The sequence below is a fragment of the Aptenodytes patagonicus genome, chromosome 12 (assembly GCF_965638725.1).
Source record: "Aptenodytes patagonicus chromosome 12, bAptPat1.pri.cur, whole genome shotgun sequence".
NCBI lineage: Eukaryota > Metazoa > Chordata > Aves > Sphenisciformes > Spheniscidae > Aptenodytes > Aptenodytes patagonicus.
Genome location: NC_134960.1, coordinates 10,786,425 through 10,805,150, shown reverse-complemented (window position 1 = coordinate 10,805,150; position 18,726 = coordinate 10,786,425). Strand labels below are relative to the sequence as shown.

The 18,726-nt window shown below is 60.5% G+C and overlaps 3 protein-coding genes across 4 annotated transcripts; 2 read left to right on the top strand and 1 right to left on the bottom strand.

The window, feature by feature from the left end:
* The first annotated feature begins 1,846 nt into the window (after window positions 1-1,846).
* LOC143166218 (bromodomain-containing protein 8-like) lies at window positions 1,847-6,826 on the top strand. The gene is made up of 7 exons (XM_076350432.1): window positions 1,847-1,876; window positions 1,919-2,203; window positions 2,605-2,805; window positions 4,132-4,277; window positions 5,024-5,110; window positions 5,550-5,618; window positions 6,592-6,826. The coding sequence occupies exons 1-7, from the start codon at window positions 1,847-1,849 to the stop codon at window positions 6,824-6,826; spliced, it is 1,053 nt and encodes a 350-aa protein (XP_076206547.1).
* Window positions 6,827-7,617: 791 nt separating this feature from the next.
* On the top strand, window positions 7,618-9,076 carry NHP2 (NHP2 ribonucleoprotein). Its single transcript, XM_076349834.1, has 4 exons — window positions 7,618-7,780; window positions 7,867-7,936; window positions 8,003-8,108; window positions 8,828-9,076. Exons 1-4 carry the CDS (start codon window positions 7,630-7,632, stop codon window positions 8,951-8,953), a joined length of 453 nt encoding a protein of 150 aa, XP_076205949.1. The 5' UTR covers window positions 7,618-7,629; the 3' UTR covers window positions 8,954-9,076.
* A 588-nt stretch (window positions 9,077-9,664) lies between these two features.
* On the bottom strand, window positions 9,665-15,116 carry N4BP3 (NEDD4 binding protein 3). Of its 2 annotated transcripts, none has more exons than XM_076349723.1 (5): window positions 15,045-15,116; window positions 12,714-13,157; window positions 11,943-12,497; window positions 11,453-11,710; window positions 9,665-11,226 (listed from the first exon to the last, which is right to left on the bottom strand). In XM_076349723.1, the coding sequence occupies exons 2-5, from the start codon at window positions 13,125-13,127 to the stop codon at window positions 10,654-10,656; spliced, it is 1,800 nt and encodes a 599-aa protein (XP_076205838.1). In that variant the 5' UTR covers window positions 13,128-13,157; window positions 15,045-15,116; the 3' UTR covers window positions 9,665-10,653. The 2 variants fall into 2 exon arrangements, with proteins under 2 accessions (XP_076205838.1, XP_076205837.1); XM_076349722.1 differs by lacking the exon at window positions 15,045-15,116 and adding an exon at window positions 14,173-14,651.
* Between the last annotated feature and the right edge of the window lie 3,610 nt (window positions 15,117-18,726).

The window sequence follows — 18,726 nt, the reverse complement described above, 5'->3', positions numbered from 1 at the left end:
CAGCTCTCTGTTTCTGATGTTTTTGATGAGGTTTGTTGTTGTTATTTGCTTTTATGTCTTTAGCAAATTGTTCTTCATTTTTTTTCCTTTTTTTTTTGCCTACTTTTTTGTGGATTCTACATTTCATTTACTAGAGTTCAGGCTTTTATCATGTTTCTTGTTTTGACATGTAAGTTCCTTTTAAAGGCCGTCTTTTTTATTTCTAACAGCTTTTTCTCCTATCAGCGAGGGTTGCACCGTGTCTGATCTCTGCAAAGCGAACTAAAACTTTCCAATATGATCATGATTCCTTGCTGGTGACTTATGTAGCCAACATAATTCAGAACTGTCAGGCGGTTCTTAATTAAAAGTTGAAGTCTGTATCTTTTTGTCCCTTATTCTTTGTACAGAATGGGTATGGAACTAAGCAGTCTGTAATTATTTCACTCATCCCACTTGTCTTGCACTAATGCTGCTGTTCCGCTCTGGTGTCTTGAGTCTTCCAAGATTTAGTTAAACTGAACATAAGGCCGAAGATCTTTTTAATCAGTGCTTGTGGCCAAGTTCTCTGGGCTTCCTGATTTTAAAATGCTTATCCCTCTCAACCGGAGTACAGAAAGATGATCACAAGTGATTGGATTACCCTAGGCTAAGGCTTTTCTGTTCTTCAGCTGAGCTGCGGTGGCTGGTTCTGCATGTGCGGCCAGCTCTGCTGATGGTGCAGGAAAGCGCTTTAGGCATGGGGTTATTCTTCAGATGAAATCACAGTTTGCCCAACTCCTTTAGCTGGAAGCTGAAAGCAGGTAATGTTATCTCTTACCTCATCAAATTTTATCTGCTTCCGCTGAAGTTAACTTTGAAAGAGGTTTCAGAAGGACGGCCTTTCGGATCCTAGCTCTGCTTGTAAGTTCATAAAATAAGCAAACAAGTTTTCTCATCCCAAACCAAATGGATTCCTTATTTCTCCCAGGTGTGCACCGTAAGCTTTATTTGTAGCTGTGCTAGCAGTCCTGAGAATGCAAAAAGAAGTTGGTGAGAAATGTACTTGTTCAAAATTCTGGAAAAATTAGCTTGTACATAACTGAAAACTCTAAAGACATTGCTAATTAATGCATAGAATTCTCCATAGGTACAGCATCCAGGCAGCTGAGTTCAGTGGCAAGATACAGATTTTTCTAACAGCCATTTACTGTTGTTACTGTGACTTTGCAAGCAATTCCCCAGACTTAGAGAACTCGTAGTGGACTCGTGCAGTAGAAGACACTTAGGCATGGACTAATGAATGAAATGAATGGTTTCTTCCTTCCTAAGAGAATGCTAACTTTTATTTTCTGAAATGTGTAGAACTGTCCCCTGTCAGCTTGTGACTGTGCGTGGTTAAAATTCTTCTGGCTCAGGTACACAATATATCACCATCCAGCTAAATCACATCTGTCACTTTCAAAACAAAGTTTCTGTGGTGTTTGTAATAAGTTCTTTGCAGTATAAAAAGTTCTCATGGGGCAGCAAAGGGAATTTCATTGAGTTGTCCTCGGAGTCACTAGTTTTTCACAACTGTCAGCAGCTCAGGAGCCCCGGCATGACTTGGTTTTGAGCTTGCTGCTGGCTGCCTTTGGCACCTTAAACATCTAGTGTCTGACAAAGCCACGTGCTCCTAAGTAGCTCAGCATCCCCCGAGCACAGTCACCCACCGACCCCGAGGCAGCACAGCAAAAGCACCAGAAAACCTGAAATTCAGTTGCTCTGAAATGGCAGTTTGTGTTGCAGGGCTACAGCCCTGCCACGTGCTGTCGAGTCTGGGCTCAAGTGTAGGCTGCTCGCCTCACGGGGTCCTTCCCATGCTTCGGCTCTCTGAGTCTGTCAGGAAATGAGCTGGGCTTTGCAGTTCTGGATCAGGGTACAAAGAAATTGCTGTCTCTCTCTTTATGTTTGTTTGCAGATGGGCCATGCCTGGGTGTTGTGGGAGTCTGAGACGGAGTCTCCCAGCGAGTCAGAGAAGAACAGTGACTTCCAGTCGCTTCTCAGCTGGGATTCAAGCTTGGATCTGGACGTGGGGAGCTGGAGGAATACTGAAGAGGTAGCCATGGAGAAGCTAGAGGAGAGCAGCCGAGAGGCAGACTGCGAGCTGGAGTTCAGTGAGCCCCTCTGGGGGGATGATAGTGAAGACTACCAAAAGGCACAGAGGCCATGTGAAGACGACAGTCTTCTCCAGTTCTTCTCAGAGGTAGGGCTGCTTGGATGACAGGAAAGTGGGCGGCATAGTTCAAGCCCTCCTGAAACATTAGGGTTTTCAGGGCCTCCACCATCCCTACACACAGAAACAGTCTAGGGGAGGAGCAGGTGCCCTGAGTTCACTTGCTCCCTGTCCCAAGCCTAGCCCTTCCTCCCCTTTAAAGCTGGCACCGCAACCAGGCAGCTGCTTTGCCAAAACACAGCTCACCCTAAAGCACAGAGATGTCAGTGAACTGACACTGTAATAATAACACAGGGCTTCATCAGAAGATTTTGCAGGGATTCCTAAAAATGGAAAGGCATTCGTGAGTGAAAGCAAAAATAGCATCTGTGCTGCTTATTTCTTCTTCCTTTTGCCTTCACAATTTGAGGTAATAAATCTCTGTGTTGCAGGTAACCCAGATGATGGAACCTCTCCGCATTAGCAGCACAGAGTCATCACAGACTCAGCAGGATTATTGTGGCTCTGGGAAGCAGGATGATGGGGAAGATGTGAGGTACCAGGAAAAGACCACAGGGACAGCAATCTCAGGAGCAGACAAAAGTCAACTACACGTCCTGGCAGATGAGAAAGAACACTTCCCAGGAAGAGAGGTAGGGGAGAGGTGGTCCTAAGGGAACCTGTGGTCCTGGATGAGAGACAAGAGGCAGTGCAGGAAATCAGCTCTAGAAGAGATGGGGAAGTCCCAGGTTCCGAGTGGGGAGACAGGGACACAGAGGAGGATACAGCAGGGAGGGGAATGCAAAAGAAATATATGGGGGGAAGGATGTTTTTTATGTATGGATATGTATCTTTATGAACAGGAAGCTTGTTACAGATCAAACCCTCAGATGCGAGTTGGAGGAATTGCTCTTTGGCAGTGTAAAGGTGACTCATGAGAGCTGGCAGCCTGCTCTCGGGTTTAAGGCAAGACTGGAATACTTGCCTTGTTCTAATTGCTGTGTTATGCAGTACACAGCTTGGCTGGCTTCAGGCCCACGTGGCTGTGATAGCAGTAACCATCTGCCCCTGGAGACCATCATGTCTTGGAAGCAGGTGCTGTCTACCCTGGGTTTACATCAGTCCTGTGTCTAGGGGGGCTGTGGGCTCCCACCAGCCTGCGAGGTGTTGCTGGGACAGGTAATATAGCAGTGGAAGAACAGTGCCATTTTTCCACACTCACATTTGTTCCCTTGCAAACTTAGACACTGGAGACAGAAATAACTCTCAGGGTTTTCACATTTCACCTGTTCAGCCAGGACGGTGTTATTCCCAGCAGTTCCCTCGCAGTTCTCCCAGTGGTCAAAGCCAAACACAGCACAGTGTCCACCTTCTTTCTGAGGAGTCTGCTCCATGCTTCAGATCTGTTGAGGATTCTCAGGTGCCCCTGCACATAATCCCACTTCTGGACTCCAAAAAGCCTCTCTCCCTGCACCTGTCACTCTCTACATTTTATTGGCAAATCACTACAACAACAGAAACACTCTCCTTCCTGGCTGAGTCTATTCTCTGTCATATTCATGTGGGAGTTTGTGAGGAAACAACCTTGTGGCACTCTAGGGGATCCTGTTATCTGCGTCTTGAGCTTTAACAAGCCTGAGGCAGTCTTACCTCAGCTCCTGATTGCCCTCTCACATCCATGACTCTTCCCAGAAAAGCAGACAGACACAACACTGGGCACCAGTCAGCTCCGCAGTGTTTGTGTTAGCCAGAGGTGGTTATGATCCAAGAGATCAGACCCAGCTGTTACTGGAGTGCTGAGCAGCACAGTGAAGGTCTCTTAAGTCAAACATCATTCTCCAGAATAACGGAGAGCGAGCTAGCTCCCAGCTGAGACTGGATGCAGTAAGGGGATGTGCAGCAGGCTGGCTTCTGGATAAAGGATTCAGGTGATGGGCTGCCATTTTAGACATATCTTCCTTTTCCTCTGTGCTCTTCAGGACGAGACTCAAGAGGCACCTGGAGAACAAGCTTTAGGTGAGCCGCATCCACAGGAGATGAGTAATCAGGTCCAGGATCAAGATGATAGTGATAGCACCGCTGCAGCCCCCATGCTGGACTCTACAAGTCCTGCCAACACGCAGCTGTAAGTAGTTCAGTCTGCTCTCTTGCAGGTGCAGCAGAAGAGAGTTGTTTCCCTTGTCTCACATGAGAACAAGTGTATGGCACAGGTCACCTCCAGGAAGGTGAGATAGCCAAGGAGAACAGGAGCGAAGGAGGTAACTTGTGCTATCTCTGTGGATCTGCCAGCATTTTTGGGCATTGATCCTAAGCTGAAGTGAGAAGAGTAGAGATTAAATAAGAGATTAAATGGAAAATATGTGTTTCCTCAAGGCAGCTAGGCCTTGTGGGAGCTGGGCATCATGCTTTGCCAGGCAATGTCCAGTCCAGCTCCTAAGAGAGGTATTACCAGTCTGTTTTAGGCAGGTACAGGCGTGTCAGTCACATGCAGGCTCTGCCACGTGTGATCACTTGGGCTGCCTTTTGAAGGAAAACCGTAGTTTATTGGGATGAGAAACTGAATAAAAAACACCTCAGTAAAGTTCTGAACTTCAGAGTAGCACAAGCTTTTCTGTCCAACTTGATCCTGCCCTTTAGAGCTGCTCAGCTCAGGTCTTGTTTCTACCTGTTGCCTGGCATCTTCCTGCATTCTGGATGTTTAGTTGTGCATTCAGATGCAGAACGCTTCCACCATCTCATCCTGAGAGGCTTTGCATAGCTACAGCAAAGGATCTCTGCGCTTCATCCACCTGGATGTGGTGGGTGCTAGCAGAATTGCCACCTCCTACTTCGTCTTGAGTGTGATGATCTGGCAATATATTCCTTCCACAGGGTGCAGCTGAGCTGGGATAACCCCCTGCAACATTTGCTCTTCAAAAGAACTCTCCTGTCCATCTGGAAGATGATAGCCAGTCACAGGTATGTGGGGGCAAAGGGTTGGATTGACATGGCTCCTGTACACATTGCCCTGAGTTCCAGCTCCTGTGTCACCAGGCCTTGTCCTCCCCTCCACAACAGCCACCACAGGCTGGCTTGTCTCTCCATGGCTTTTCTTCTGGCTGTCCTCGCAGCAAGAACAGCTGCGTGCTGCAGTTCTCTGGAGAGAACACTGCATATTTATTTCCTCCGCTTAATGTGGCAGAGCCCAAATGTTGCTTCCTACACAGCTGGCACAGCCAGCTTCAGCAAGGGGCGCAGCCTCCTCCCATGCCGAGTCGTGACAGCCACCGAATACTGGCTGTTGCTAATCGGCCATGGCCCTCATGGCAAGCAGGGAGAGGCAAGCGCTGGTCCGTGTTGCAATGTTGTCTTTGGCGGAGAGGCGGACAGAGGCCATTCTTTGTGCTTGTCCCTGTAGATACAGTGGCCCGTTCCTGAAGGCGGTATCAGAGAAACAAGCCCCTGGATACAGGGATGTGGTAAAGAGGTGAGTTTGTGGAGGAAGTGCTCGCTAGTTGATTTCTCTCCGTTTTGTCTGTCTTCTCTGGTTTCCAAAGGGCCAGTGGGACGGTTTCCTTCCTCCTTTTCCAGAGCTTGGCTGTCACCAGCATCTCCCACTGATTTCTTTTATTAAAACTCCCTTCCAGGTGATTAGACTTGGAAGTTTGCACTGACTCTGCAGCTGACAGGAACTGTGCCTGCCTTTTGCCGGCGTTGCATGGCTGACTTACTCCAGGCACAGTCCATGCAGCTGTAAGCCCTGCCTGAGCAGGGGATTCAGCTTCTGCAGCTCAGCAGTCTCTTCTCCCTGTGTTGGAAGCGAGTGCCTCAGTCGATACCCTCTCCTCATCCACTGCTTGTTCCCCAGATGTTTTACTCTCAGTGGAGAAGTGGGTCATAAGAATATTTCCCAGAGAGATTAAGGGCATTTTTCAGAGCTGAATCATATTCTATTCTGGTCACAGTTGTCCTCTCTGCAGCCATTCATTTTCTCATTCTGTCGAAATAAGGGAAGTAATATTTATTCTCCATCATGTTCCCCTTATCAGCACTGCTATTTTTGCTAGTGGCACCATTCGATTTTAAGGGGTTTTAATAGACACCTATTTTAGTAACTCTTCTTTCTCCACTAAGACCTGGACTGACTTCATGAAGACTAATTACTAGAATCGCTCTGCTTGCCTTCTCTGGAGCTCAGCATCAAATTTTTTTTAGAGGTGACTGCTAATGACCTGCCAAGTTGATTGGATAGCAAGTGTCGCATTGGCTAAACTTACTTTTGTCTGACTTCGAAGAAAAACATTTCTCACTTCCCCTCTTTGTCCTGAGCAATAAAATTGATTGAAAATAGCTGTGCCTTCAGGGCCACGCTGAAATGAGAATAAGCACGTTCATGCAGAGCCTGAAGAATGCCTGGCCCTGGGTTGCAATTTAATTCTCCTTCTATCTGTCTTTTGTAGACCCATGGATTTAACCAGCATAAAGAGAAGACTGTCAAAGGGACACATTCAGTCCATGGTCCAGTTCCAGCGTGACCTCATGCTCATGTTCCAGAATGCGGTGATGTACAACAGCTTCAACCACCACGTGCACCACATGGCCATGGAGATGCAGCAAGAGGTCTTGGAGCAGCTGCAGATGTTGGGTGAAGCTCTCCTGTGCTCAAGGGACAGGCTGGGGTGGGGGAGAAGGTAACAAGCCACGTCTTGAGGCCTGTTTCTTTTGGAGCAGCGCTGTCTCCCTGGCTCGAGAGGTCTGCTGGGGCTCAGGGGATGTGCTGACACCACAGCCATGGCCTTCAGCAGACCTAGTTATCCCGCAGTTGATGGGATAGAGAACAAAGCAGTTTCTAGGAGGGGCGCCAGAAGGGAAGCCTCCTTTCTTCCCTGGGGAAAGCAGCAGCATAGTCCCGCAGTGAGAAAAGGTTCCTGGGACGAAAAAAAGGGGAAAAAATCATCTTTGTGACCCGTTGGGGTGAATCGGGGCCCAGCCCCGTGAAGGTGGCTGGCTGTACCCCCGGGGCGCTGCGGGAGAGCTCTGTTGTCACTGCCTTCCCTGTACGTTTGCGGCGTTGCTGTGTTGGGGTTCGGACTGGGTTGAGCGTTGCCGCCCCGTGTCGCCTCGGGCCGTCAGGGCAGTCGCAGCCCTGCGGTGCTCTGGCCTGCACCCACCGGGGAGGCCAGCGCCGACCGCGCCCCAGTAAAGGCCCGTGTTGAAAGCTTGTCCCCGCGTGTTTGACACCCCGACCCCCGGCCGGGGGAGGGCAGCGGGGAGGGAGCCCCGGGGTGAGGGGCCGCGGGCCGCGGGCGGCGGCGGCAGCGGCGGCAGGAGGCCTGGAGCCCCCAGGGCCGGGGGCGGGAAGGCGCCGCCCGCCATTGGCCGGCGCGGTGGGCGGGCGGTGCCTGAGGGGGTTGTCGATTGGCCGGCGAAGAAACGGGGGCCGTCTGTCCCGCCTCACGGGCCGCGTGTGCCCCGGAAGCGGAAGCGGCGGCGCGGCCATGGCGCGGGAGAAGCAGCCGGAGGCGGCGGCGGAGGCGGAGGGAACTCCCGAGCGCTCGTACCGGGAGCAGCTGGACTACCTGAACCCCATCGCCCAGCCGCTCGCCTCCCGCAAGCTGACGCGCAAGCTCTACAAGTGCATCAGGAAAGGTCTGACCGGCGCCGGGGCCGGGGCCGGGGCCGGGCGGGACCGGGCCGGGGCGGCGCAGCCCCCTCACGGTGTGATTCTCTTGCAGCGGCCAAGCAGAAGCAGATCCGTCGCGGTGTGAAGGAGGTCCAGAAGTTCATCAACAAGGGCGAGAAGGGGTAAGCGCTGCCCCGGCCCCGCCGCCTCGGCGTGGCCCGGCCGCTGACACGGGCTTTCCCCTGCAGGATCACGGTGCTGGCCGGCGACACGCTGCCTATCGACGTGTACTGCCACATCCCCATCATGTGCGAGGACAGGAGCCTCCCCTACGCGTACGTCCCTTCCAAATCGGTAAGGGGCTGGGGCTGCGCAGCCGGGAGGAGCCAGCCCCAGCGAGAGGGGGGGAGCCCCCCCCCCTGCGACGGGAGCCTTCCCCGGGGAGGCGCAAATCTGGTGCCTGAGTAAAGCACCCGGTGCTTGCCCGTGGCCAGGGGACGAGCGGGATGAGCGGTCATGGCGCGGGTGTAGGAGTGTTTTGCTGTGGGACCACAGAACCGTTTGCCATAATCTGCTGCCCCTGCAGCATCTGGGGACGGGAGCTCTCTGGGGGGGAGCCAGGGTGCATTCTTCCCCTTTAGTTGTGAGCTGGCACCTGGCTGCTTGCGGAAACGAGACGCTGGCCAAGGCGTGGTGTTGGTGGGACATCCTCCCCTTTGTGGACTGGAAGCTGGGGGGGGGGGGGGGTCGGGTCGGTGTCTTTGGGACTTCACCCCCGGTGCAGGCAGCTCTGCTGACCCTGGCTCCCTGCCCTGGGGAAGGGGTACGGTGCATGAGGCAGGTGCCAGCCCCTTGCGGCATGTGCCAGCCCGGCGCTTCGCTTCCGGGACGTAGGAGAGAAGCTGGGAAAAGGGTTCCTAAACCCAGCACGAGTCCGGAGGGCTTGAGGGGCTGGCAGAGACATCTTCCCTGTCCTAGACCAGGGCGTGAAGTGTGTCGGCTGGGTGTCAGGCCTCCCCTCTCGGGGGGGGGGGGACCCGGCACTCCCCCACGGCCTCGCACTCTTCCCGCAGGACCTGGGGGCCGCAGCCGGCTCGAAGCGCCCGACCTGCGTTATCATGATCAAGCCCCACGAGGAGTACCAGGAGACCTACGATGAGTGCCTGGAGGAGGTGGAGGCCCTGCCCCTGCCGCTGTGAAGAGCCGGGGATGGGCCGCGCCCCGCGGGGCGGTGGCGGGTCCTGCTCCCCCTGTTTGTGGGGAGGCTGCCGGGGGGCCGGCGAGCGCTGTGGGGGTGAATAAAGGTGTCTGCGGGGTTTGTAGGACGCGGTCCTGGCGCTCCGTACCGGCGGGGGGGGGGGGGGGGGGGGCTGGCGCTGGCGGCCGCCGCGCCGCCAGGGGGCGACCGCGCTCCGGCCCGGGGGGGTGGGGTGGGCGTCCAGGCGTGGTTGAGCCGGGCGGGGCGGGGCCGGGCAAACCATTCCGCGGCGGGAGGGGGTGGTCGTCGTCCTCGTGGGGAGGAGGGGGTCCTGGCCGGGTTAAACCATTGGGGGGGGGGGGGTGAGGCCTAGCCCGGCGGCAGCGGCGTGGAGCCCGTCCGCCCGCCCCCGCGGGGCCCAGCCGGTAGCGCGGGGCCCGGCCCTGCCGTGACTCAGCCGGCTGCAATGCCCCGACTGGTTGTACCGCCAGCCCCGGGCTGCCTCCCTCCTCGACGCGGCGGCCCCCCGGCAGCCCGGGCGGGTGCTGGGTCTGGCAGCGCAGCCGGGGCAGGGGGACCCCAGAGGGAGGCGGCCCCGGTACCCCCTCCCTGGGCACAGCAGGGCCCGGGCCAGCCCGCACACCCCACCCCCTTGCGTGGCTGAGAGCCCCCGGTACCCCCCACCGCGCCGGAGGAAAGCAAAGGCAGAGGCTGGAAGAATGAAATCCGGGTTTATTGCAGGAAAGGCCGAGGAGAGCCGGGCCGGGGCTGGCCTTGGTGTGGCTCCGCTGTTCCGGGCACAGAGCGGGGCTCCTTCCAGCACCTCTCGACCTGGTCTCTCCCAGCACTGGCCCAGCTCCTCAGCTACCACTCGCCCACCCTGGGAGGGGCGGATGTGGGGATACACCAGCCTCTTCCCCAGCTTGGGGAGCATCCCAACCCCCTGCCCACATGCCCCGGTCCTTTTCCCCCTCCCCAAAGGCCTCCCAGCGTGGCAGGGCACCAGGTTCCCATCCCTCCTTGCACAAGGCACTAGCCCCTCTCAGCTCAAGGGCTCCCTGCAGGGAAGCTGCATTAACCACCCTTCACTGCAGAGCAGCCCCACTACGGGTGACATGGAAAGCCCCAACAGAAGTGCTGGAGCAGCTGCCCCCCTCCACAGCAGTAGCAGCACTTGTCAGGCTTTCCTCCTCTGCCTTCCCAGTGGCACCAACACAGACCGGTGCAGGCACAGGGCACCACCACACCACCGGCTCCAGAACCCTGCGGACAGGGCAACCACTGCGAGCAGCAGCTGGAACCCCCCCAGCAAGGCAGCGGGGGTTGGGGACAGGACTCCTTAGCAAGACATTTAAGTTACTGGGTTGTAGGGAACAGGGGCGGTAGAGCAGGAAGGACAGGGAGTGTCTCACAGGGCGCTTGGTTTCTGCCCCATGGCAGAAAGAATCACAGGGCAAACGCTCCTGGAGTCAGAGCATGGGGCACATGCAAGACCCCCACCCTGGCACAGATGACCCCCTGTCTCCAGGGACCCCCCCCAGAAGGGCCTGAAGCGCTGCAAGAAGGAAAAGCTCCCTTGCCGCAATCAGTCCTTCTCCCCAGGGCAGCGCCGAGCGGCCGGTCCTTGTGCAGACCCTGAGATCATCCCGTTGCAGCAGCAAGAGACCTTCCCCCTTCACAGTCCCGCCAGCATCCCACCGCTCAGATCTTCGAGGACTCCACCCGCTCGATCCACGGCGAGTCGGCCCCGACGTCCCTGGGCTCTGACCGCAGCTGCCGCAGCTCCCGCTCCAGCGCCTGGCTCCGGTGGTACATCTCCATGTAGCTGGCCTGGAGCTCCCGCTGATACCGCAGCACCTTCTCCTTCTCCTCCTGCCAGGTTTTCCTCTCCAACTCAAAGTTCACGGCCTGCAGCTGGCCCTGGCGCCGCTCCCGCAGCAGCTCTGCCCACAGCCACTCCACCTGCTGCTCCAGTGGCTCCGCCGTGTCGTTGTGAAGGCCCCGGCACTTGGAGTCATCAGTTTCGCAGCCAGGGAAGTCCTGGCACGCCGGCATGGGGTCGTCGCCCAGCGGCAGCGAGGCGCTGGGCTCTGGGGGGCTCTGGAAGGAGTCTGCCAGTTGTGCCAGCTGGGAGTCCCTGGCCTGGACCTCCGCCTTGGCCTCTCGCAGCTGCGTCTTCAGGCTGAAGATCTCGCCCAGCTTCTGAGCCATCTCCTCCTGGGTGTCCCGGAGCTGCTGCTTCAGCAGGGAGATCTCCGCTGCCTTCTGGCACACCTGCAGGGCATGGGCGAGTGGTGAGGAAGGGTTGGAGGAGCAGGACCCCAGGGGTGGTGGCACCCCAGGCTGTCACCACAGCATCCCTAGGAGACCACGAGCATCACACCTGGCTTGTCTCCACCTGTCCTGTGGCCATGAGTGACACCAGAGCAGGGAACTGCTGCCCCCATCCTGGCTCCACGGCCAGGAGGGTGGCAACAGGGAGGGAAGGAAGGGGACTCACCTCCCACTTGGTCTCCTCCAGCTTGGGGCTGACGCGCTCGCCCTGGGGCTGACGGAGCTTGGTCTCCTCGCACTGGCACTGCTGCATGCTCAGCTCCTCCTGCAGCCGCTTCTTCTCCTGTTGCGCCTTGTAGAGCTGCAGCTGCAGCGCCCGCTGCCCGCGCTGCGCCTGCTGCGTCACCTGCTGCAGCCGAGCCATGTACATCTGCTTCAGATCCTCCAGCTCATCCAGCCACAGCCGCTGCTTGTCCTCAAACACCTGCCAGCACAGGTTGACGCTGCTGAGGGTCTGTAGCCTGCCCCTGCGCAGGGCAGCCCCAGGGAGGGATCCCAGAAGGTCCCGTGATGTTGGCTCCTCCCATGCTTGGACATTCCCAGCCCATCGCCCACCATGGCAGGACACCAGCTCCTTCACCACTCCTTCCACCCAGGCACCGCTGCCCCCCACCCCTGCCCGGGGCACCCAACACAGCCCCAGCCCCACGGCTCACCTGCGTGAAGGGGTCTTCGGTCTCGCTAAGGCTCCTCTTGAGCTGCCGCAGCTCTCCTCCCGTCTCCTGCAGCCGGTCCTCCAGCTGCTTCACTGCGTCCTCCAGCGAGTAGGTGAACTCGTAGGGCGGCGGGGGCTCCCCAGGGCTCTGCAGCCGGCTCAGCGTGGCCATGCTTTTGCAGGACAGAGGTGCCTTCTCGGGGGCCAGGGGGTCCCTGGGACTCCGGGAAACCCTGTCCAAGGAGCCCCCGATGTGGTTGATGTGGCCCATGGAGGCGCTGAACTGGCTCTGGGCAGGCTTGAGGCGGGAGCCGTAGGAGGGGAAGCTCTGGATGGAGTTGTGGCTGGAGTCGGAGGCCTCATCCAGGCTGATGGCGTGGAGCAGGTGGGTGCGGAGCGGGCCATGCTGCGAGGCCGCCGTGCTGCTCTGCGACAGCAGCGTGTGCAGGCTCCCGTTGCTCTTGGACAGCTTCTGCCCCTTGGATGAGGACAGGCCCTGCATGGAGACCAGCCCCTTCCCGGCCACCGCCTTGAAGGCCGAGGGCCTGATACGGCACTGAAAAACAAGAGCTGGGTCAGGATGAGCCCAACAGTCCCCACCAGCACACACAGCCACCCGGAGCCAGGGAGAACCTGCTCGCTCCCAGCCCCATATCCCTGGACGTCCTCAAAACCCCATATCCCATCCCTGGCACAGACCGTTCTGCTCCAGCCCCATCCTCACGCAGATGTATTTCGGGGCCCAGCATGGCACCCACAGCCGCAGCCTCACCTTGTCGAAGCGGCCCCTCTCGGGCAGGGAACTCTTGGAGAAGTCGGCCCCGCGGTGATGCTCACGGGAGCAGCGCTCGGGGGACCGGTTCTCGCGGTCACTTTCGTAGTCCCGCTTGTAGCAGGCGCCCGACGTCTGGTGCTTCCGCTCCGACCGCATCTCCTTCTTGGCCCCGTGCAGGTAGCCGAAGAGCTCCCGCTGGCTCGGCCCCTTCCGCAGCAAGCCGTCGGGCTGCCGAAGCCCCCGCGAGCCCCCCAGTGGGGCCCGCAGCTCCAGGGGGGACAGATCCTGCTTCTCCACCAGGCTGCCCACGCTGCCCATGCTGCCGACGACACCGATGGGCTCCGAGGAGAGGTATGTGCTGAGGACGCGGGTGTCGGGCTCACAAGTCACAGGACCCTGTGCTGCTGCCATGGAGAATCAGAGAAAAGCCCGGTACCAGCACTGCCGAAGGAGAGACAAAGTCAGCAACGCTGGGCAGCCGGGACTTCAAACCCCCCCGGCACCCCTTTTCCCAGCTGGCCCCCAAGGACCGACCTGGGCTCCTGGTGCTGGGAGAGACCCGCCAGGTCCTGGGAAGCTCCCCGGGAAAGCCGGGAGCCGAGTGAGCAGGGTGCCGGCACGCAGGCATGCACCGGGGCGGGGGCTCCCCCCTGCCACCCCCCCCCATGGCGGAGCGCCTCCCTCCCACACCCAGCCCCACCTCCCGCCTGCGGCCCGGGCCGCCACCAAAACAGGCACCTGCCGCCCAGCCAGGCGGGCGAGTTCGGGAGCCGGCAGCACCTGCCCGGGCCTGGCGCCAGCCCCGGCCCGGCGGCACTGAGCCACCCCACCGGAACCTCAGGGTCTGGACACCCTCTGGAGACCTCCCCAAAATAACCCTGGGGATACCCAGTCCCAGGGGTCATTGGCTCACCTCCCCAGGGCGCGCAGGGGACGGGCATCTCTCCTGGCCCACAGGGAGTCTTCCCGCACGCCACGGGCTCCTGCACCATGCAGGGCGAGCTCCCAAGCCCTCTCTGCAGCCCCGCTCCATCCGCAGGCACTCCCACCCCCAACGCCAGGCAGGGACGAGGCAGCCACAGCCCGGCTGCTGCGTGCGTGTGGGGGACCCCGTAGCCGGACACGGCAGGAGGTCGGCAGGAAGGGGCAGGATGCGGCCGGGACAATGCAGCTTCCTGCACAGGTGGCCGGGGAAGGAAGGACAGGAGGACGCCTTCGGCCTCGGCTCTGGCTCCCCAGCACCGGGGAGGGCGACAATGGCCCTCGCAGCCCTTTGCGGGCAGCCCTGGCGGAGGGGACAATGCGAGCGTGGCAGGGGCCAGGCAGAGTCCCCTCCACGGCTCCCAGCCTCGCCGAGGGCTCGCGGGCCCGGTTACACCCAGGAAGCTGCCCTGGTTCTCAGCACCACGCGCCGGGTAAACAAACACCCCGCTTTTAATTGCTGCCACGCACAAACCTGTCTGACAGCTCCCGGCCTGTGCTGTCACCTCCCTCCGCGAGTCCAGCACCTGCTCCGGGCATCGGCACCCCACAAAGGGCAGGAAGGGATAGACCCCCCGGGAGGGTCTGGGCTGCCTGTGATGCCACTTGGGTGTGCACGGGGATGGGGCCCATGGATGTCCCCATGGCGGGGAAGCTTGCAGCATCCAGCCCCCGGCACCAGGACATCTGCCGGGAGCAGTTTGGCCAAGCCCCGCAGCAGCTCCTCCCGGCACAGGCGGCCGAGGAAGTAGGTCAGGTTGTGGGAGGTTTGGGAAGCGCCGGGGGAGCCCAGAGGTGTCCTGCCTGCGGCGGGAAGGGTGTCACCCCCCAGGCGGCAAAACACCGGTCCGGCCGGCCTGGCTCCTTCCCGGGATGGCGGACGAGATCTGGTCCCAACCCCAGCCGTGCCCCCGTCGAGCCCTGCCCGAGCAGGATACGGCCACAAACCCTTTCCCATCCCCTCCGGGCGTGAACTGGGGGGGGGGGCTGCGGGGAGGCGCGGGGGGGTGCTGCGGGGAGGCGGGCGCGGGGGACCCCGCGCCCGCCTCCCCGCAGCCCCCCCCCCCGCGCCTCCCCGCAGCCCCCCCGATCCCGGCCGGAATTTCCGGCACGGAGAAGGCGGGGGTGGGGGGGGGTCGTTCCCCAAGGCCGGGCCCGGCCGAGCGCGCCGCAGCCCGGGACAAAGCACGGCACGGCGGAGAGCACCGGGGAAGGGGAGGGACGCAGCGCGGGGGGCGCAGCGGGAGGACCATCAGGGAGGACCATCAGGGCGCACCGGGAGGCGCGCCGGGGTTCCCCGGGAGGAGCGCCGGAGCTCACCGGGAGGAGCGCCGGGCCCGCACTCACCATGCCGGCGGCTCTGCGATCCCGCTCGGCTCCTCTCCCCGCTCCTTCCCTCGCCGTGTTTGAACGCGCCCCTCGGCCGCGGCCGCGCGGGCAGCGGGCGGAGCCGGCACCGGCAAATCGCGGCGCGGAGGCGGGCGGCGGCGGCACGGTGGGGCGGGAGGAGGAGGAGGAAGAGGAGGAGGAGGAAGCGGGACGGCCCGGCCGTGCCCACCGGCGGGGCGGGGCAGGGCGGTGCCCGGGGCGGGCTGGCTTCGTGCAGCGCCGAGCACCGCTTGCGCAAACCCCCAGCGCGGGGAGATCCCCGCAAACCTCTCGGCTGCAGATCCGGGACCGGCAGCAGCGGCTCCAGCCGGCCCCCGGTGGCCCTCACCGTGGCGGGGGGGGGGGGGCTGGTAGGAGCAGGCCATATCACCCACGCCGGGCGTGGGCTGGGCCGCCGGGGCAGGAGAGAAGTGTTTTGCTCAGCCTCGTTGGCTGCACCAAGCCCCCGCGGAGGGGACAGGGGTCTCAGCTTCGTGGGACTCTCTCTGTACCCTCCTCTTGCAGGACAGCCCCGTGTCCCCCTGCCACAGCACCCACGGGCGTGCAGGAGCCGCCAGAGGTGCCTGTGCTGCATGGCTCACTCCACCGGCTGCAGCATGCACGGGGGACATGGAGTAGCCCTGGGGCTGCCACCTGCCCCAGCACCTGGCCTGGTGCCGGTGAGACACGACACGCTTCATCCCTCTGAATCAACCCTGTCACGTCCTGGCCGGGACCTGGTTTTGTCACTTGCCTCCCCTGCAGCGTGCCAGGCACAGGGAGCGGGGATTCTGGCACGGGGCAGACCTGGTCACCAGGCATCCTGGCCTCCTCAGGGAGTGGGACACCTGCAGCTAACCCTGCTCTGTCCCCACGGCAGCCCGTACACAGCGCCCACCTCTCCCTGGCGAGCGATCGCACCCGCATCGTCCCCAGCCTGGGTTCGGGGACACATGCATCCGGTGTGCTCGCACACCAGGGCCCTGCTCGCTGCCAGCTCCCCCCACTGCACACCAGAGTCCTCAAGCTGTGCTGCCAGTGCTCACCCACACACACACACTGTCCCCGGTCCCTGCTCACCAGGCTCACATGCTTGCATTATCCTCAGTGTGGTGCCAAGGCACACAACCGCTCCCTCTGTCCCTGGCCTCCTTGTTCCTCGTGGCTCCTTTTCACCACCCAGCTGCACGCTGGGGGCCCTGGCCCTCTGCCTGGAGCTCAGCCACGCGTGGGGCACCCCCAGCAGCCCATGGGGCCACTGGGTCCTTGCCAGAGCGACAGGCACATGCCTGCGGTGGCAGGCAGTAACGGCATCCCACCGGGGCCTCGGTCCAGGCAGGTTGCAGTGATGCCGGGCTGACTGGTCAGCCGCACCCCTCCTTCCCGTCTGCCCCGTTTCCTGCTGCCACGTCTCCACCACGGGCTGTGCTCCCCTGAGCACGGCTCCGTGGGACGGTAGCTCCTGCGGGGCTCAGCCCTACCTGCGACACTCCAGTGGCCAGGGATGCTCCGTTTCCTGGGCAGAGATGCTCCTGCCTCCCGTCGGCTTTTCCCCAGCCCCTCTCTCCGCTCATCTCAGTCCCCTGGTCCCCCCCACATCACGATACTACAGCAATTTCATGTGGCCACCAGGAAACTGCTCCGGGCACCACCCGGTTTAAAACAACCTGGCAATAAAAGCCAGCCGATTGCCGTGCCCATGGCAGCCCCCACACAGTCTCGCTGACAGCAATTTGGGCCCCAGAAGGGGGGTTGCAGAGGGGCAGGGCTGGGATTTCACAGGCTCTCTCTTCCCCCGAGCATCCTGATCCCCTTCTCAGGGTTGCTGAGAGCACAGGAACGCCAGGAGGCCTCCGGCTCGGCTCTGCGGGGCTCCTGGGACAGCAGGCAGGGTGTTATCCATCTGCAGAAAGGCAATGGGGAAAAACCTCATCCCCTCCCGCTGGGCCATTGCTAATAATGAAGTGCGTGGAGGGGGAACGGAGCCAAGTGACCTCCGAGTCACATTCAGGGCTATAAAAGGAAGCCGGGTCTCCAGCACGGCGCCTCTTCCACAAAAGCAACCGGAGGATGAGGGGGCTGCGAGCAGAGCTGAGAAATAGCTGCCAGGCAGCGGGAGAGGAGCCTTTAGCGCTGAGCAAAGTGCGAGGTGCACATATGCTCTCTGTTTCTGCACATCTACGTCTTCATGAAACCTGCCCGAAACTGTGTCATCTATTTTGAACGGTGCAGAGAAATACTTTGATCTGCCTCCGCCAGCCCTGGCTGCAGTTCAGGCACCGGTAAGTGGCTGGCGTACAAGTGGCCAATCCCAAAACCTGCACGATGGAGAGACAGGAATGGGGCTGCTGGGACAACGTCTCCCTCCGGCTGACCACAGCGAGGGACATGACGGGTCCTGGGAACACCTCTGGAGCAGTGCACCGTGTGTCCGAGCCTGCCTGCAATCTTTGTGCCAGATACCAGCACTGCTTTGGGGCTGCCAGGCTGGAGAGGCCATTGGGAACTCTTGGGTAGCACGTCCCTACATCGCCCTGGGGCAAGGACAGGCCCCGAGCTGGGGAGGAGGACACGCTGGGCCTGCCTGCACCTTGGATGATGCAAAGCAGCACGGCCTGATCCTCACCACCCTGCACTGCCACCTCGACCCCTTCCTCGGGAGGCAGCCCACCTCGCACCCCAGTCCGCAGGGCCCCAGGCTCCTCACCCGGCTCCGGAGCAGCACGGAGAGCAGACAGTGCCAGATCTCTCCAGACACCCCATGCTGCTGCCCCTACATGGTACATGACCCCCACACTTGGCTCCAATGCTTTTGCCTCCCTCATCCTGATGCTCCTCCCCGGAGGTGCCATGTCCACGGGGCCGCTCGTCTTCCTGGGATGGCGACAGCTTCTGTCTGGGGACGTCTGCAGGCACCCGGCAAAGCAACTGTTCCAGGAAGCGCCAGGCAGGGGACGAGGACAGAAGGGGGCCAGGAAACATGGAGGGCCTGGTGCCAGCACTGGTGAACGCAGGGGTACCGGCTGCTCGGCTGGGTCTGCCCAGCTTGAGGAGGCAGCAGCACCCAAAACGCATGCCAAGACCCCAGAGCCAGCGCGGTGCAGTCCCACACACGGCACCACCTGTGAGCCAGCCCAAGCACCCTCCACTCTGGAGCAGCACAGCACCATTTCACCCAGCAGCCTGCGCAGGCGGCCAGGCCAGGCTGGCGATGGAGGAGAGGAGCCCAGCGCTGGCAGGGGTCTCCCTTGAGAGTCAGCGGGCATCTCTGCCACCCCTCGGCAGATCAGGGTGAGCGGCAGCATCCTAGCGGTCACAGTGCCTGTTCGCTCCCAGCACGAGCGGGCATGGACCAGGCGCTGCTCCACAGCCGCTGCTCCTACCTGGGGCTCGAGAGCCAGGTCCCAAGCAGGGCATGCAGCCCCCCCTGCCCCTCTTGCTCAGCTCTACGCATCCCACTTCCCAGCAAAAGGTGCTGGTGTGGCTGATTTCTACCCAATCCAAACAACCGGCAGCCCCCAGGGCCCTTCCTCACCTGTTGGGACCTTCCCGGCTTCCCCACCTCCTGGATCCAGCACTGCAGAGCACCCAGTCACGTTCCCAGCAGCGAGGAGGACATTCACCTCCTCCTCCTTCTCCTGTCTTCTGTCCCAGGGCACTC

Excerpts from the sequence above, each read along its gene's own strand:
- NHP2 (XM_076349834.1), top strand. The coding sequence starts at position 7,630 with ATGGCGCGGGAGAAGCAGCCGGAGGCGGCGGCGGAGGCGGAGGGAACT. Across the intron at positions 7,781-7,866 it reads CTACAAGTGCATCAGGAAAG|CGGCCAAGCAGAAGCAGATC; the intron begins GTCTGACCGGCG and ends ATTCTCTTGCAG. Across the intron at positions 8,109-8,827 it reads CGTACGTCCCTTCCAAATCG|GACCTGGGGGCCGCAGCCGG; the intron begins GTAAGGGGCTGG and ends CTCTTCCCGCAG.
- N4BP3 (XM_076349723.1), bottom strand. The coding sequence starts at position 13,127 with ATGGCAGCAGCACAGGGTCCTGTGACTTGTGAGCCCGACACCCGCGTC. Across the intron at positions 11,711-11,942 it reads CCGAAGACCCCTTCACGCAG|GTGTTTGAGGACAAGCAGCG; the intron begins GTGAGCCGTGGG and ends CTGTGCTGGCAG. Across the intron at positions 11,227-11,452 it reads TGGAGGAGACCAAGTGGGAG|GTGTGCCAGAAGGCAGCGGA; the intron begins GTGAGTCCCCTT and ends CATGCCCTGCAG.
- LOC143166218 (XM_076350432.1), top strand. The coding sequence starts at position 1,847 with ATGAGCTGGGCTTTGCAGTTCTGGATCAGG. Across the intron at positions 4,278-5,023 it reads AGTCCTGCCAACACGCAGCT|GGTGCAGCTGAGCTGGGATA; the intron begins GTAAGTAGTTCA and ends TTCCTTCCACAG. Across the intron at positions 5,111-5,549 it reads AAGATGATAGCCAGTCACAG|ATACAGTGGCCCGTTCCTGA; the intron begins GTATGTGGGGGC and ends TTGTCCCTGTAG.